The sequence below is a fragment of the Fusarium sambucinum genome, chromosome III (genome assembly GCF_050947815.1).
Source record: "Fusarium sambucinum isolate potato_lamoka chromosome III, whole genome shotgun sequence".
NCBI lineage: Eukaryota > Fungi > Ascomycota > Sordariomycetes > Hypocreales > Nectriaceae > Fusarium > Fusarium sambucinum.
In genome coordinates, this window is record NC_139292.1 from 4,430,421 (window position 1) to 4,446,928 (window position 16,508).

At 48.4% G+C, this 16,508-nt stretch overlaps 5 protein-coding genes across 5 annotated transcripts; 3 read left to right on the forward strand and 2 right to left on the reverse strand.

Annotated features, from left to right (window-relative positions):
- Positions 1–530: 530 nt before the first annotated feature.
- On the reverse strand, positions 531–6,671 carry FSST1_011658 (guanine nucleotide exchange factor DCK1; the record flags this gene model as incomplete). Its single annotated transcript, XM_083234810.1, has 2 exons — positions 531–1,117; positions 1,166–6,671. The coding sequence occupies 2 exons, from the start codon at positions 6,669–6,671 to the stop codon at positions 531–533; spliced, it is 6,093 nt and encodes a 2,030-aa protein (XP_083081354.1).
- A 3,273-nt stretch (positions 6,672–9,944) lies between these two features.
- On the forward strand, positions 9,945–10,706 carry FSST1_011659 (necrosis inducing protein-domain-containing protein; the record flags this gene model as incomplete). The annotated part of the gene is made up of 2 exons (XM_083234811.1): positions 9,945–10,168; positions 10,223–10,706. The coding sequence occupies 2 exons, from the start codon at positions 9,945–9,947 to the stop codon at positions 10,704–10,706; spliced, it is 708 nt and encodes a 235-aa protein (XP_083081355.1).
- A 1,089-nt stretch (positions 10,707–11,795) lies between these two features.
- On the forward strand, positions 11,796–12,650 carry FSST1_011660 (acyl-CoA N-acyltransferase; the record flags this gene model as incomplete). Its single annotated transcript, XM_083234812.1, has 1 exon — positions 11,796–12,650. The coding sequence occupies one exon, from the start codon at positions 11,796–11,798 to the stop codon at positions 12,648–12,650; it is 855 nt and encodes a 284-aa protein (XP_083081356.1).
- Positions 12,651–13,022: 372 nt separating this feature from the next.
- Positions 13,023–13,841, reverse strand: FSST1_011661 (40S ribosomal protein uS7; the record flags this gene model as incomplete). The annotated part of the gene is made up of 3 exons (XM_083234813.1): positions 13,023–13,340; positions 13,426–13,609; positions 13,702–13,841. 3 exons carry the CDS (start codon positions 13,839–13,841, stop codon positions 13,023–13,025), a joined length of 642 nt encoding a protein of 213 aa, XP_083081357.1.
- A 50-nt stretch (positions 13,842–13,891) lies between these two features.
- FSST1_011662 (40S ribosomal protein eS25) lies at positions 13,892–14,684 on the forward strand (the record flags this gene model as incomplete). Its single annotated transcript, XM_083234814.1, has 5 exons — positions 13,892–13,951; positions 14,021–14,146; positions 14,249–14,280; positions 14,340–14,563; positions 14,659–14,684. 5 exons carry the CDS (start codon positions 13,892–13,894, stop codon positions 14,682–14,684), a joined length of 468 nt encoding a protein of 155 aa, XP_083081358.1.
- Between the last annotated feature and the right edge of the window lie 1,824 nt (positions 14,685–16,508).

A 16,508-nucleotide genomic window follows, 5' to 3' on the forward strand; every position in this document is an offset into this window, starting at 1 on the left:
TACACACGCAATCCATATGGCCACAACTATGCATGCACTGCATCCCAGGTATCCAGAACACCAAGCTACATGATAAAAAGGGGGTAAAATAAATGGAACGAATGCAAAACTTCGTTCAAGAGACAAAAGAATGAGCATCAACGAGAAATAGAAACGAAGCAAAAGGCAGTAAAGAAATAAAAGCCCGGCCCTTCTTTGGTCGTCAAGAGGGCGGCGAGGTATAGCACACTGTATATCCATTCATCCCATTCTCCTACTTCCGCACCTCATCTCTGTTTCCCCAAGGTGGTCCAACCCTGGCTCCTCTAGTTGTGAATACATGACTCCTTTCTCTCTGTTTCTCATTTAAGCCGAAAACCTTTTTATAGTTGGAATTAGAAAGACAAAGGAATTATAAGATGAACCTGTCTAGGTAGGTTTGTTCATGCCACTGTCTCATTCAGTGGTTGTAAATGCTCGTCTTCTCAGCGCCGAGATGCCTTTTCGTCAAAGCCAACACTGCGTTGGCCAAAATAAGCCCGGAAGTAGTTCTACTCCTCATCCAGGCTTCCCATCATGCCATTACCTTTGCCTTTGCGGCCCAGCTTGAGCATGCTGAATCTCTTGCGGACACTGCCCTTCCTGCTGGCAAGTTTGTTCTCGGTGGGCTTGTCGTTGTTCTTGTTATTGTCGCCACCTCCGAATTGCTGGTCGAGACTTCCGCGACCGCTAAGGCCTCCAGGGGATTCAGGGTGCTTCTCGTCTTGGGATGGCGCACGGAAGAAACTGTGTCGGCGGCCCTGTTCTTTACTTTGACCTTGACTTAGAGAGCGACTGAGGTTGCTTGCGGTCTCGATGTCTCCATTTGCTTCCTCAGGCTCGGTTGGCAACTCGGGTTCCTTCTTCTTGCTGCCGCCGAGGAAGCTTAGTCGCGTGCCTCGCTTCGAAACCGGTCTGATCACTGAAGCCTCTTCTGTGGTGACGCCGTTGACGGCGATGCCAGCGTTCTTGTTCTTGGGGCTTGCTGAAGAGGAACGAGATGACCGTTTCCAAGTTGGTGAAGGAGTTGCAACAAGCTCGCGCTGTGGTTGAGGAGGAGTAAAGTGTGCGATTTCTGGTGCGAATGTGCTCTCAAAACCTATGTGGATCAGTAAGGTGGACCGGCTTCTTTCGGATCTTGACTTACATCTATGAAGCTCGTCGTGTTTCTGGCTGAGGAGCTCATTGGAACTTCGAGAGAACATCGCCAGACACCTCTTGATCATGATAGCATGATCGACAAGCGCCATTTTGATCGCGCTGTCTTGGGGAGTCAGTTCTATCTCCGCCACTTCCTCTTCCTCCTCTTCCTCGGCATCTTCATCGGCCTCCTTGGGTTCTGGCAGCAATTGTCGGTAACAAGCGACGCTATTCTCAGAGATAGGATTCACTGATACGCTGACTGCATCGAGGAGCAGCTGCGCATGGTCTCCGTTACCGTCGGCTACTCGATGCTCGAGGGCGGTCATCTCTTGGGTCTTGCGAACAATGCGTTCCAGGGCTGTTTCGTGAGCACTGAGACTAATCTCTTGGGTATCAACGACTTCGCTACGACGAAGAATCGTAGGGAAGGCATCGGCAGTCGTGAACACCAACTTCTCTGCAGAGTGCTCCTTGACAGGGCCGGTTGTGTTACGCCGTGTGGAGATGGAAAAGGTCTGAGGGTGAGAGGAGAGAAGGAAATCTCGAATCACTTGTGGGACTCGTGCACGTTGGAAGACTTGGTGACTTAGATCACGGTGAGGCGTAACAGCCGAGACAACCAGAAATTGGCCCTCGACATCGTCAACATCTCCCCCAGTGACAATCTGAGCAGCTGGGTGCTGCTCCTGCATACGATCTGTAAAGGCTGAGGCGCGTTCGCTAGGAGATCCTTCATATATGAACTCTTTGTCTCGGAGGTTTGCATGAAACCCAAGTCCCTTGTAGACAACCTTGAAATATTTGGGAATAATCTTGTCGCTCTTTGAGATGGTCTCATAAATCGTTGCGATTGCCCGCTCGGTCCTGGCGAGCTTGGAGAAATCGAAGATATTGCTCTCATATTGCGTCTGTAGTTCCTTGTAGGTTGCCAAAGCGTGGCTCCACGAATCTCCATCTTCGAAATACTTGATCATGTCGAAGTATAGCCGTTCCTTTCGCTCAAACTGTGTCTGCGCTGGGAAGTCTGGGTCTGGGAGAGCGGGCGTTTGACTAGTCGGGTCCCATTCGTATAGGTCAGCATGAAGTCGTAGAGCCAGACCTGCTTCGGTGTAGTTTCGTGATTCGGCTTGCAGATCTGCAAGTTGGTGTACGTAACGGACAAAGATTTCCTCCTTCTGCATATCGCGAAGGAATTCCATGAGTCTGAGACGATTGATGAGGTTCGAGGCTTCGCCCGTATCATCGCTGCTGTGTACAGCGACGAGAAGATCGAGGAATTCGTCAATGGTACCGACAAATTCACGTATAGCAGTGTATAATGGCTCGTCAGGTATATCTGCCAGGGGCTCAAACCGTTCAAGAAGTTCGTGAATGAACAACTTTTGAAGGATACTCTCAGTTAATGGCTTCTCCTTGAAGAACAAATCCAAACGATCAATCGTCTCTGTTTGAATAATTGATAGGTCTTCACTCAGAGTCCATTCGCTGACAATCATTGTTTGCAGCACCTCAACCGCCATGCGTCGAAGACCCTCGTGCACACTAAGACATAACTCCACAATTGGGCCAACAAGTGCAGGAACATATTGCACCTGGTAGCCTCCCATCTTTGACAGATTGTACCGGTTCCGTTCGTCGGATGTAGTCTCCCATCCGATAGCCTCCCAGGTTTGGCGCAGGAGCTCAGCACCATGTTCTCGGACATCACCCGCAATCTTCCATACTGCTCTTCGTTTCTGTTCTGGGAAAGTTTCCAATGCAAGAGACGTGCTGCCCACCAGCTTGAGAAGGGTCGTGAAGAAGAGCTTCCATAGTTCAGTATTAAAAGTCTCTGCTTCCTCTGGCTCAGGGAGGAATGATTCCAGCATAGTACCAGCAAGATACTCAAGTGTCCGCATAGTCGATTTGTGATGATGGATGTGCACACTCAACCATTCTAGGGGATATGCCTCTCCCTTGAGAATGCTCATATGTACTCTAAGCAGATTTTCTAGTAAAGTGGTCAAGTCGTCCTCGGCAAGCTCAAGTTGCATGCCTGAGGGTGAATTAGATATCGAAGACAAAATAGCAGAAAGCTCGACCAAGGCTTCGTCGAATTGAAGGTCGTCATTAACAGGCTTAGTTGGGAAAGGGTATGATGATGGGAAAAGAAGAGAAAGTCGATCCTTTGGTTTGCAAGGAGCCGCAAGGATCGCCAAGTAGGAATCGATTATTTTAGGAATGTGGTCGGGAATCTCGGAGCCAAGGTAATCAATCTGACTGGCCAGGACAGAGCAACATAGACGGATTTGGTCTCTCCATTGATCTGTCATCTCTCCTGTGTGACCCCAGTGAGGAGTAATCCATCTCACGGTGTTGGTACCCAAGGCTAATTTCTGGTCGGGGTGGGCGAACAGGTCTAGCTTGCTGTAATTGATAATCAGTACAAGCTTATAAAGAATGAGCTTGCCTTTGACATCAGTACATGAGTCCATGAAGTCAATCGCGATATGCAGGATTTCCTCCGTGTTGAGCAGGCCAGCAAGCTCTGGTAACCACTGATGAAAATGCTGAACAGCGAGAGTCTGCGTTCCAACAAGTGCAGGGGCAGAGTTGCGCATCATCGCGTCAAGAGCCTTAAAAATGGCACGGAGCTCGCGTGTAAACCCCGTTGTGTTGGAGGTGATGCCAATACCAGCTTCCTTTTCTTTTTGTTGATTTCTTGCATGAGTGATGAATTTAAGGATGTGCCTGACAACCTTGAATGTAGCACGCAGCTTCCGGGCGGTCTCGGGTTCAGTAGGGTTCTGAAGAAGTCGAGTGAACGACCGCATCAAACATGGCGTTGAAAAGGGGTAGTTGAACAGGTTCTCGGCATACTGATCGACCAAAGGTCCTAAGTTGAATCTTCGGTCGTGGACAATGCCCAAAACTCTGACCAGAGCAGTGAACACAAGATCCTCGAATTCGTGGCTGCCCGAGTATTCCACGAGGATTCCAAACAGGCCGTCCAATACATCATTGAGCAGCTTGACCACCTCGATCTCAGGTACGAAAATGAGCTGCTTAAGCACACCAGGAACCTCCTCTCGTTGAAGATCTCTCCATTTCAAAAGTCCAAGTATTACCCTGTCCTGTGAGAATCGAGTGCTACAGAGGTATGTGTCGGTACGGAGAACAGCAAGAGGGCCGTTGTCATCAGCTGCGTGGTCATCCTTGCCTTGGGGGCTCCACAAGAGCGATAGATATCCACCCTTTCCGGTTGGCCCAGGCTGTGCGGTCGAGGTATGCTCATCTATCTTATAGAGCAGCAGGCCATGTCGGCCGTCACGTATGAACGCCCCCTGATCCCACAATGGTATGTGAGCAATGGCGAATGGAGGGTTGGGCATATCAGACACAAACATGACGATATGAGCTTGTGACACATCATTAGGAGCCAAAGAAAGACGCAGTGTTTGATTCCAGGGCTCCCCTCTTTCTGCGGCTATCGATTTGAAGGTGCTTAACGGCTCTGTATTTGAGGAAGCGAATATACAGTTATCGATTCGCTCTCCAGAGGTCTTCCTAACCTCGAGAGTTATCTGTAGGTTGTTACCATGGATACTAGAGGGTATCGCTGTTGCACTGCCGCCAAATCGTGACAAGAGGTTCTGTTTGCCAAGTATGGCATCTTTCAAGGTGAAGTAGATGTCTGAGCGAGGTCTTGTAGGGGCGCCGGAGAATCCCATTTTGTTTGTCTTGGCCACCCCTGACAGCATAGTCGGGGTGGATTTTATGAGGATGTCAGCGTCTGTGTGGTTAAAGCTCTTGAGCTGCAGCTGCAATCGATCTCCCCTTCGGGACTTCTCGTAGTGTCCAGATGAGCTATCCAGTAATTCCTTGACCAACGGGTCCCAATCATCAGCATCATTCTCGCCCGCGTGTCTCAACGAGGATGACCATATACTCATCAAATGCTCGACTTCATCGTCTTGTTTCATAATTGGGTTCAGCCGTAAAACGCCGAGGCCGATTGTGCGATCCGCGGCTTGTGTACCATCTGCTGGACTTCCAGTTTTTGATCCCGCCGTACTTGGCGGCCCGGAACCCTCTCGGCTCTCAGAACCGGACATTGAATGTCGTCCGTCATTCTGCTCGGCAACAGCGTCCATCCGTGACACAGGTGAACCTCGAGAAATACCCCTCGAGCTCTTGCTACCCCACATAAGACTTCTTCTTGATTTGATGCCGCCTGAGGAATTCGGTTTCGTTGGGTCTCTGGAATACGAAGCTGATGGTGCGGTTCCGGATCGAGATAGAGATTGCGGTGGGATAATCTGATGAGACGCCAATACTTTGACCACGAGGAATAGCTCGGCTTCTGCCGAAGGTACATCGCCCACATCTTGAGAGGATAGGTCTGTGAAAAGCGTTTTTGTTTGAACGTGCTTGGCCAAGTTGACAAGTGTGCCGCCTGCGGGTATCCTAACGGTGAATCCTTCTGAGAGAACAGAAGGCTGGCCATATGCAGGCTTGCTGACGAGGTAGAATACAAGGGAGGTCTCCTCAATCGAAGCACCAGCAAAACCTTTGATATCAACCATGAGGTGATGCAGAGCGGTCAGCTCAGCTGTAGACTGTGGAGGTTCATCCAGCAGACTCATCACAGATTGCAACTTGGTAACCTTGACAATACAATCGTCCGCTGTCAAGACCCTTCCTCGAGCTTCGGGATCCCGAACAATGACCTCTCCTCCGCAGAGCTTGTTCACCCGTACCAAGTCCCATACTGTCTTTTCGCGTAGACGGTCGTATTCGTGAGCAGTAAGGACGTTGTATAGAAATTGTTGACGATGTAAGTTGAGGTTTGTGATTAGCTGTGAGAGCTGGTCGAGGCGGCCATACTGTCGAGAAAGAAGGAGCTCGTGTAAGTTGGTAGAGTGCCACTCTCTAAGGCATGAAGCAATCTCGTCGATCAAGGGTTCTGAAAGCGATGTCGGTGTCTCGTCTCCAATCTTCAACATCGGCACAGGTGCAGCAGGGCGTGGGGCATCGGGGTCCCTTAACACGGGCACAGAGAGGCTGCCCAGAGTGCCATTGGGAAGTTCTCTGAAAGGGGTGCGGCTGCTGGAGGTGGTTGACCTGTTTCCTTCCTTGCGACTTTTGCGAGCTGAATTATTCGTCACGCCGCTCTTGGCAGAATCACTTGCGCGTGGCATATCACCATCTACGGCGGGGCCATCGCTCGCTGTGTCGTCGTCTTCTTCGCCCTCGTCTGGTTCTCCCAGCATTTCTCGAACCTCGACACAGCTTCTAGGGAAGATTCCACTGAACACACGCGCCTCGAGGGTTTGGCCCTTGACGGAAGTCAATCCAGCCAGCAGACTGGGAGGCGCTACCAGGTAACCGCGCAGCCAGTTGCCGTCTGGCGTCTCCTCGATAATATAGAGCTCATCGCCAATTTCAAGAGGAAGGTCGGCCGGTCTAGACGCGGGAAACGGAAAGGTCGCGACGGCGAACGCGATGCGGGGGAGAGGCTGCCAGGGCATTGAAGATCTTCGCAGAGCCGGACCGACTTTATAGAGGGAGTTCAGATTAACAGCCGTCGGTGCTGGGACTTGTCGAGGATTTCGCAGTTGGGGGTCGGCAACGGCGAGGTAAGATATATCTTTACGGTTCGAGAGAGTCGGGTTTCGAGTTGGTGGTCGGGACGTTTGGTCTTTGTTGTACTGGAGAATTCATCAAGATATTCAAATATCGGAGCGCAGTGTTAGGAGCTGTTGTTGAACAGATGCTCCGTTGGCCAATCGTAGGCTCATGGATTTTGGGTTCGGCTCCGTTATCAGAAGAAGAAGAAGAAGAAAGCGACGAACACGGCGCAAATAAGTGGTATTTTTGGTAGAATTATATTCAATCGCGCCAACTTTGAACGAATTCGTTGTTGTTGAATGAACTGTTTGGCTGGCAGCCACAGTCGGGTCACTCAAAATTCAGAACCCCTGAGCAAACGCGAAATAAGGTAGCTTGCGGCGGGTTCTGGCAAGGGTTCTAGATCAAGGAGTGGCCTCAGCCTTTTGCGTGGGATGGGATGGGGGATATGAATGGAGGTGGGTTAGTTGGACTAAAGAACTGAGAAAGGAATTGGCCAAGGTACAGAGACAGTACTAGTGTGAAACAAATGGAGAAAAAAAACAAGACATTCAAAGAATAGGTAGTGAAGTAGAAGAATTAAACAGAGTCGGACAATAGAAAAAGTCTGTATTTCTGAACGAGAAAAAGGTTGAAGGGAAAGTGACTTGAGTTGAGAGAGGCTAGAAGCTGAGAATGAATAACGTGCTAAGAGAGTCAAAAAAGGATGAACTAACGATGTGTAGTAAGATCGAATCCAATACCAATAGGTACCAATACCAAACGGTCCCAGGTTTCGGGAGTTCTAATTCTAGGGCTGTCTGCTACCGACAGGTAATTTGGCAAAAGGGATCCCAAGCCTAGCATATCTGCTACACAGATACATAATATATGGATATCTTTGGGTTATACGGATAGACAATCGTTGTTTACTTTTCAAGTTCCAGGGTCTAGTCTCCCAATCTCAATTCCATCTCCACTACTGCACGGTATGTGCTGCAAGTTAATGAGTGTGGATCGACGAGAAGGTCAAGTTTGATAAGACATACATACAGGGCCATGAAGAAACTGTTTCCCCTAACATTAATGAGACGGCATTATTTATCCTCAAGTACAGAGTAATAGATATACCACGGCTAATCTTCAGATGAAACGAAGAATGATAACGCGCCCGGTCCTCAAACCGGCTCGTGTCAGTCTTGTCATTAGTACGATATCCACTCATGATGGCCCGTATACATACATGCATGCTCCCCTCGGTACTAAAGATCGTTCATTCATCCAATCTGCAGGGTTCGCATCTTTCCATTCCCGAGATTTGACTTTTGGACAAATCATCAGCATGAGTAAATTGTGCATATGTGGTTGCATCATGGGTTACCCCTGCTTTGTGCTGTGCCTGTGCGATGCACGAATTCTACCGCCACCAACCTTGCATCAAAGGAATGACATGTCTCACGATAGCTTCAAAGGGTTGCCAAACCGCCGGTTTTGCGATAGTACTGCACGTACTGTATGTACGGACATAATCGAACGCTTATTCCCGATGATCACCTTCATAACCACATCTACATCTCTCCAAGTAATAACTGAATGTATCCTAACATCGAATTGACTCTCTCAAATACCTGATATTCCAATGCACCTACTACACATGGCAGCTGGAATTTGAACCTCCCGCTTTGAGACACCTCGCGCGATCATGATCCGCGAGAATGCTTTACTCCATCCCTGCGTCAACCCTTCATCCACCTAAATTCATTCACCATGTGCCACCGTTGCTCTGATAATGCATGGCTTCATCGATGAGGCGCAATGCGCTGTTGATCGTGTGCCACTACATCTGTCCAGCACATACAACATCAACCAAATCGGGACGAACTATACTTCACACAGAGAGCTGAACATCTCTGTTGGGTTCTGTGAAACACGCTAGTTATCAATAAAGTGTGAGTGTGTGGTTGTTCCAAGAATTCACGATGTTGGCCTTTGGTCTTGAAAACCTGCCTAATAAGCAATTGACAAAGAAGATGGTTAATAATTGACACAACCATCACATGTACGTTCTCTCACAGACCTTGCACTTTAGAGATAAAGTAGATTTAACTACATTTATACATGGTTAAACCAAACGCCTAACTACGTAACGTTATTACATTAGAGTAGTGCCCAATATAAGAGGCTACCCTAAACTGTGTCGCACTTACATCAGTGGCAGTCGTACATATAGGAGGGTACAAGGCTAAATTGAGTGCACGATATAATCCGAGAGGTTGCAGCACACATTTGGTTATCTCGATTTCAGCTCATGCATTCAACACGCGTCATTGACTATTACTTATTTTCGAGATTTGAACCTCGAATATACATACTGCACTGTACTGTACCTGCAGTCAAAGTCCAGCTGTTCTCGGTTAATTAACCGCCGGCAGTTTGAGCTGATATAATATTAACCATCCTTGCTCTTAAGAGGGGAACCCGTTGTCGTTGTAATCAGATACCCACTTCGATGAACACTTTAGAGCTGATCTTTATCCCAATTAACTCCTCCGTTACACCACGAGCTGTCCATCCTGCCGTCGTCGCTGCTTGGCTAGAGAGGACAGACTAGGAAGGAGGCCAACCACCTTGAGTGCTTCACACTCAGATGTCTACATACCAAGATGCTTTGCCCATGAACTACGTTGGTGTGTTCTTTATCACTATAATGCTATTTGGTGAGGACACCAGGATCCTGTCCATCCATACAAGCAACTCTTAAGCTCACCAAGGGCCGTTACCTTGCACGATGCTACAACTAACTGCCATACCCCCCAAGCGCACCCCACACGTCAAGCTCTCTCACAATATGTATGCAGTCGGTCATAATTCCCAATGAGGCAGTCCATAGCAGCAACATCTGCGCTACGGACCAAGAATCATTGTATAATCCGCCAATTCGATGCTTCTATATAACCTCGTGGCTGCATAGACCCTGCGATTTAACGTAGTATCTCGGAAGTGGGGGTGTAAAGATGCTCTTCATAAGTTAAACAGTTCCCCAAGTTGAGATGCCGACTTCCCAGTCTGTGATATTCTGATCAGACCCAAAGTCCGATTCTCACACGATTGGAGCACTCGATACACTCACTTTACTACTCAAGGTTTCTCTGTTCTGCAGTCTTGAGTCGCGTTTCAACATCACAACGAACAAGATGGTACAAATCGCTCAACTCCTGTCGGGCATTGCTCTCGCTTCAGGTGTACTCGGATCACCTATTGAGCGACGTGCCGTTATCAACCACGACGCCGTCGTTGGCTTCCCAGAGACTGTCCCATCGGGCACTGCTGGAGCGCTGTATCTCAAATACAAGCCTTTCGTCAAGACATTCAATGGATGTGTCTCCTTCCCCGCTGTTGACGCCCAAGGCAACACAAGGTACGTATCCTCTTCTCTTGGTGCGTTTAAACTCAAGACTGATTTTGGTTGTAGCGGAGGACTGGCCACAAGTGGTTCATCCTCGAGCGGCTGCAGCTCGAGCACTGGTCAGGTGTATGCTCGAGGCGGCAGCTACAACGGCCGATACGCCATCATGTACTCGTGGTATATGCCAAAGGATTCACCCTCGCCAGGCCTGGGACACCGTCATGACTGGGAGAACGCTGTGATCTGGCTGTCCAGTCAAAGCACAAGCGCTAGTGTTGTTGGCATGGCTGTTTCTCAGCACGGCGGATATGACAGGAGGAGCTCAGGCACTTTCTCGGGCAATAGTCCTTTGGTGGGCTATACCGCCATCTGGCCAACCAACCACCAAGTGATCTTTACTGACACGAAGGGTGGCCAGCAGCCCTTGATAGCCTGGGAGAGTTTGCCTGCTGCGGCTCGCACGGCGTTGACGAACACTGACTTTGGCAGCGCCAACGTTCCTTTCAAAGACGGTGCCTTTGAGTCGAACTTGGGCAAGGCGGCTATCTAAGCAGACGTATCCAGCTCTTGAGGGCCAGGGACATTGTGATGGAAGTAAAGCGACATTTCAATGATGGTTGTGCTTTATAGTGTGGGAGTTTCCTAGATGCCTGCTAGTATCATAGTTATCGTAAATATATTATTTACATCGTATATATCGTGTATTCAAACCATACGATGCCTCGGCGATACATTTGATACATCGACGCATAGAATACGCAGATCAAGATAATTGCGACAGCTGTTTGACCTCAGACGTCCTTGGTATTGCATCATTCCTTGGTGCTGAGTCGAGTTGTCTTCTTGATGATGGCTGTTTGCCATGATTCTTTGATCCAATGAAAATCTTCAAAGGCCACCTAAATAGAAGGTTAATCATTGTCCAGATGCAACTTGACTTGACCAGACAGTTGAACAACCAACGAGACTCATCAACTACAGTGGGCCGTTGACGGATGAAGCATGTGGGCCAAGCATCACCGAAACAAAATCACTGCGTGTTAGTTAAGCTCGGTTCAGGGTCCACCGCCAAAATAATTGCAGCAATTAAATAAAATGTGGTGATAGCCTCTCTGATTAAAGTTTGGATTTTTATCAAAATGTAGAGTGGCGAGGAAAGTCACCCGTCTATGATATCAACAGCCAATCAACAATGCACGCCTCTGTTGATGCCCAGGCGTTATCAGAGCTAATGGAAGGATTGAGTCACCTACCGTAATTCTCGCTGTTCGGGGATTGCGGTGCATGTCCCCGCGCTGTGGATTGACATCATATTAGGTAGTAGGTAGGGACGTAGTTTCCCCTTTCTTAATAAAGAAATGAATGCGAATAATTACTAGAAGATACCGAATCCTCTTTCCGAATTCCTTTCTTCTTCTCTCATCAGTTGTGTAATCAATACTTCTTTCTCTACGTTGTCAGAGATTTGAATCTTCAAACTACCGCCCACTTGGTATTTTGTCATATTGACTCATTTCACTCTATTGCACCTCCACACGGCAAAAGATTGTCGATACCATTACCGCAACAACACCTGGACTTGTATACTCTCATCAGAAGCACTTGAGAACATCTTTAGCTTTTGCAAAAAGCCGCCAAAATGGGAACCCCCTTCATCACCTTCCTTGCACCCAGTAACCTTGAAGGCTACAAGCGTGGTGCTCCCCTACAAGAACAACCGCCAAACATCTCGCAAACCTTTCTGGATGCGATGGAGGTTCGCGAAGCCGTCTTTGTTGAGGAGCAAAAGGTCCCCGCCGAGAACGAATTCGACGACGACGATTCACGTTCATGTCACTGGGTCATCTACGCGAGTATTAACACGGTGGAAACATTGGAAGTTCGCGATGAAGAGGGTAACGTCATGCAACCCAGGAAGAGTTCAACACGCTCAACCCCGATTGGAACCATAAGACTTGTGCCATTCCCCCATGACCCTCATCCTGAGAATGGTGGGAAGTACTGGAATGGTGTTCTACAAGACGAGAATGGTGACCAGGACGGCAACCATAACGACCACAAAAATAGAGATACGCCGGAAACCTCAACAGAGAAGCCATACATCATGGATCGAAAGACAACTTTTCACAACGGGAAGGAGCCGTACGTGAAACTGGGTCGTCTGGCAGTCATTGAGGAGTTTCGAGGACGTCGCATCGCTGGCCTACTTGTGACCACAGTTCTCAGCTGGCTGAGAGATGAACCCTCGTACTTTGATCCTAATATCAAAGAGTTTGGCCTTGAACAACTCGATCCGGTTATTGGAACTGATATGAAGATACCCCAATGGGCAGGGTTGGTATGCGTTCACGCGCAGAAGCAGGTCGTGAACTTCTGGAAGAAATGGGGCTTCGAGGTGGATGAGGATATGGGCACTTGGTGGGAAGAGGGCATGCCCCATGTTGGTATGTTTCAGCGACTGGAAATCGGAGACAAGACGGTTCGACTAGATTAGATACCCATTCTTTGCGTGAACGGCGATGCATGACAGACTTGGAATTGCTATCCAGGTAGAGAGGGATGCAGATATCAGATAACAATGCGCAGGCGTTTTCTTAAACGTACAAGAAAAACACAAGAGTCTAGTAGAATTCATCAAAAGATTCATGCGATTATAAACACAGCTATGCATTAAAAGACTTTGTTGATGTTTTTTTGAGTTCATTTCATTTAACTCTCAGGGAGCCCGACTTTTTTATTGAATCTGTAGCCACCTAAGAAAATCCATAGCCGCGTTCCCAGACCCGATGAACGCAAAATGCAATTCTGAAATAAGCCGGAACACGCCAAAGCCAACCCTTCCAGACGTGACACACCTTTGCACCTTTTATCGGTTGCTCTTGGCCACACGCTCCAACTCATCCTTCTTCTTGATAGCGTAAGAGTTGCTAGAACCCTTAGCAGCGTTGATAAGCTCCTCAGCAAGGCACTCAGCAATGGACTTGACATTGCGGAAAGAGGCCTCGCGGGCACCAGTGGTGAGGAGAGAGATGGCCTGGTTGACTCGGCGGAGAGGAGAGACATCAACGGCTTGTCGTCGGACGGTACCGGCGGAACCAATTCGGGTAGAGTCTTCGCGGGGACCGCAGTTGACGATGGCGTCGACAGCGACCTGGATGGGGTTCTGGTCGGTCATGAGGTGGATCTGGCCCTAATGTTAGCACTTGGTGGCCGTGAAAAAAATTGACAAAGACCCTGTTCTGGAGGGCTTCTCAGGTAGGAGGACGTACGATCTCGAAGGCGTGGGCGACAATTCGGACAGCCATGAGCTTCTTTCCGTTGTTGCGGCCGTGGTGCATCAGAGAGTTGGTCAATCGCTCAATGATAGGGCAGTTGGCCTTGCGGAATCGCTTGGTGGCATATCGGCCAGCGGTGTGGGTGACGTAGACGGGGTTTCGCAGGGAAATGTAGTCACTGTCGTGGGACGTCCGTCAGCATGCCGTCGCGCACAAAAGTGAGGTTTTTGGAGATAATTTTTTGCCTCCAACAGTTCAGATTAAACGTACGTCAGGGAGATATCGCGGACCTCAACATCGTAGTCCCACTTGTTGAAGAGCTTGACGTTGCCAACCTCCTTAACAACATCCTTGGGAAGCACCTCGTAGAGGGCGGAGTTCTCGACCTCGATCTCGCCGTTGTCAGACATTTTTGCTGTACAGTCGGGTTCCGGGACTGGCGTTAGTAGTGCGGGATGAGATGTTCAAAGTTGAAGAGGTGGGCTTGGGTTGCTTGAGATCTCAGGGCATGGAATTTTTGGTGTGTCGGCCCTAGAGCCAACGCGGAAGAATGTGGGTCCACATCTGGTCGCACTTTCCTCATTTTTAGGGCTCACCTGCCCTTGAACTTCAGTGGTTCGCGACTTTGGAGACGTTCATTCTTAGCGATCGCAATACCACACTTTCTCTTACTGTCGTCTTCACACTCCCGTCGACAGCAACATCAGACAAAATGGTAAGTTTTTCTCGGCGACGCCCTCCCCTCTTGTGAGAGAAAGGGAGGGGACTTTGCGAAAAATTAAAATACAATGATAGTTTGACTGACTCTCGATTTTAGGCCCCCGCCGCAAAGAAGCAGAAGAAGAAGTGGTATGTTTGAGGCGTAACGACCATAGTTACCGAATATCAAATACTTACCATTTTCAAAGGTCCAAGGGCAAGGTCAAGGACAAGGCCCAGCACGCCGTCGTCCTCGACAAGACCACCTCCGAGAAGCTCTACAAGGATGTTCAGTCTTACCGTCTGGTGACTATCGCCACACTCGTCGACCGAATGAAGATCAACGGTTCTTTGGCCCGACAGTGCCTTGCCGACCTCGAGGAGAAGGGCATCATCAAGCCTGTGGTTACACACAGCAAGATGAAGATCTACAGTATGACTGCCTTCCCCCTCCTTCACTCTCCCCGCGCGAACTATCTTTACACACTTCGATACGCTACCTCGACACAACTGCTAACATGATTCCAGCCCGTGCCGTTGGTGGTACCGACTAAATGCAATTCAACGAAAAATTTGAGTCTCACGATTGTGCGTCTGGGTGGCCTGGACGATAGACAGGCCACATGGTCGGAGGGTGTTGCAAGGCGAAAAAGAAGCCTGGTTTAGGACGCTATTCATGCTCGGTTAAGCATTGGGACGGAATCGCTTTAGCACAAACGGCAACGGAATGAAAAATCTTCGAAACGACCAATTTATGGTTCTCATCGTAGTATATCTTTTGTGAATCGTCTATCTGTGATACATGGTCCCATGCCAAAGCATACATTTCCATGGACTCGGCAAGACCCTATTGTTGTAAGGCAAAACAGTAACAGCCAACCGAAATGTATAGTCGACCTTGCATTTATCTGGCTCATGGTCCTGCTGTTGCCCGTGGGTTCTCTTGTTGATAACAAAACTAGACGCCAGCAAGTTCTATCCAACCTCGAGTGCAGATTCGATTGCGAGCTAATGGGGGGGAAAGCATGCTCTGAGGGAGTACCAATGGCTAGTCAAAGCATCAGAAATTTGTTCTCAATCGTCAAAATTTTGTTTGCTGTGCTTAAAACCCTATATCTTTTTGCAGTCGCTTGGGTTGTCATTAAGCTTAACCGACCCCCTCGTACTCCCCCCAATACAAAACCAGTCTAAAGATATATCAATCCTTTGGGACTTCTAGAAATAATATCAATCCTAATGTTAGTTAGTATCATCATACCTGTCGAGGTGAATAGCAGTAATAGAGTTCTCCAACATGAGGCACGTGACCTCAGGTTTAGTCTTTCTATTTCCGTGACGGCGAGTCGGCAAACAAAACAGATAGATGGCTGTAGAATAGGCATTCGAACAAAGTCTCTGAATATCAAAAGAAAAGAATTCAATTGTCATATATCTCGTCACTTCTAACGAGCAGGTCAGAAGTGCCTCTTTAATAACCAAGAGAGGTAGGAGGTCAGCCAGGTTTCTCTTGTCTCAACTCTTGGCTTCGAGTGATATAAGATACGGATGCAGGTAATTCACTCTAACCCGGATAGGAGATAGCAGCTCGGTTTACGGATACTACCTCGTGTGCAACGTCTATCTCACGTCGGTTATCCGAGGACAAGAGGTAGACAGGAGGTGGTCCGCCGATGAGTGGCACAACAACGAACGGTAAGACTAAAAAAGCCTAGGATAGGAGAGCACACCGTCAATTAAGGAATCCGGTTCATTTCCCAGCTGAATCGATCTCGGAGACGTTGCAATCTTTGAAATGGCCAGCATAGGAGTGGACGCGGTTGGCTTTTCGTTTTTGGCACAGGTCAATTTCGATAGGCCAACGCCTCATGACAGGATCGGCAAGATTATTTTTATTTGCAGGATCTGTCCCGAGCGATTTTTAAGGTCTCAACGCAACGGCAATACTCCGAACTGCCTACTTAGTTACGAACACAAGATAATCTCAATGAAATCTGAAAAGTCGTTAGTGTTATATCAAGAATATCTCTAGTGTATCCCTTTCACGGATTCAATTGACTCGAGTTGGACGGATGTCCCGAAAGATAAGCTAGAAATAAACAACCTTGAAATGGGGTAAAGAAAAATCTTAGGTACAGTAGCCGAAACTGCATGACGATAAGCGGATTGTTCACACTGTACGGTACAGTGCATATAATAGCAAGGTTCCTTGTCTCAGTAAGGGAACATGAGCGAAGCGGTGGCGGACTTTGAATTCGGCTCAAAGGGTCAGTACATAGCTCAGATAAGAGCTTGTTTGGCCAAACCTAAGCCTCAAGAAGTTTGTAGTACATGAATAACCTCTGGTAGTCACCATCTCTATTGTCAAATAGTTCAGGGCC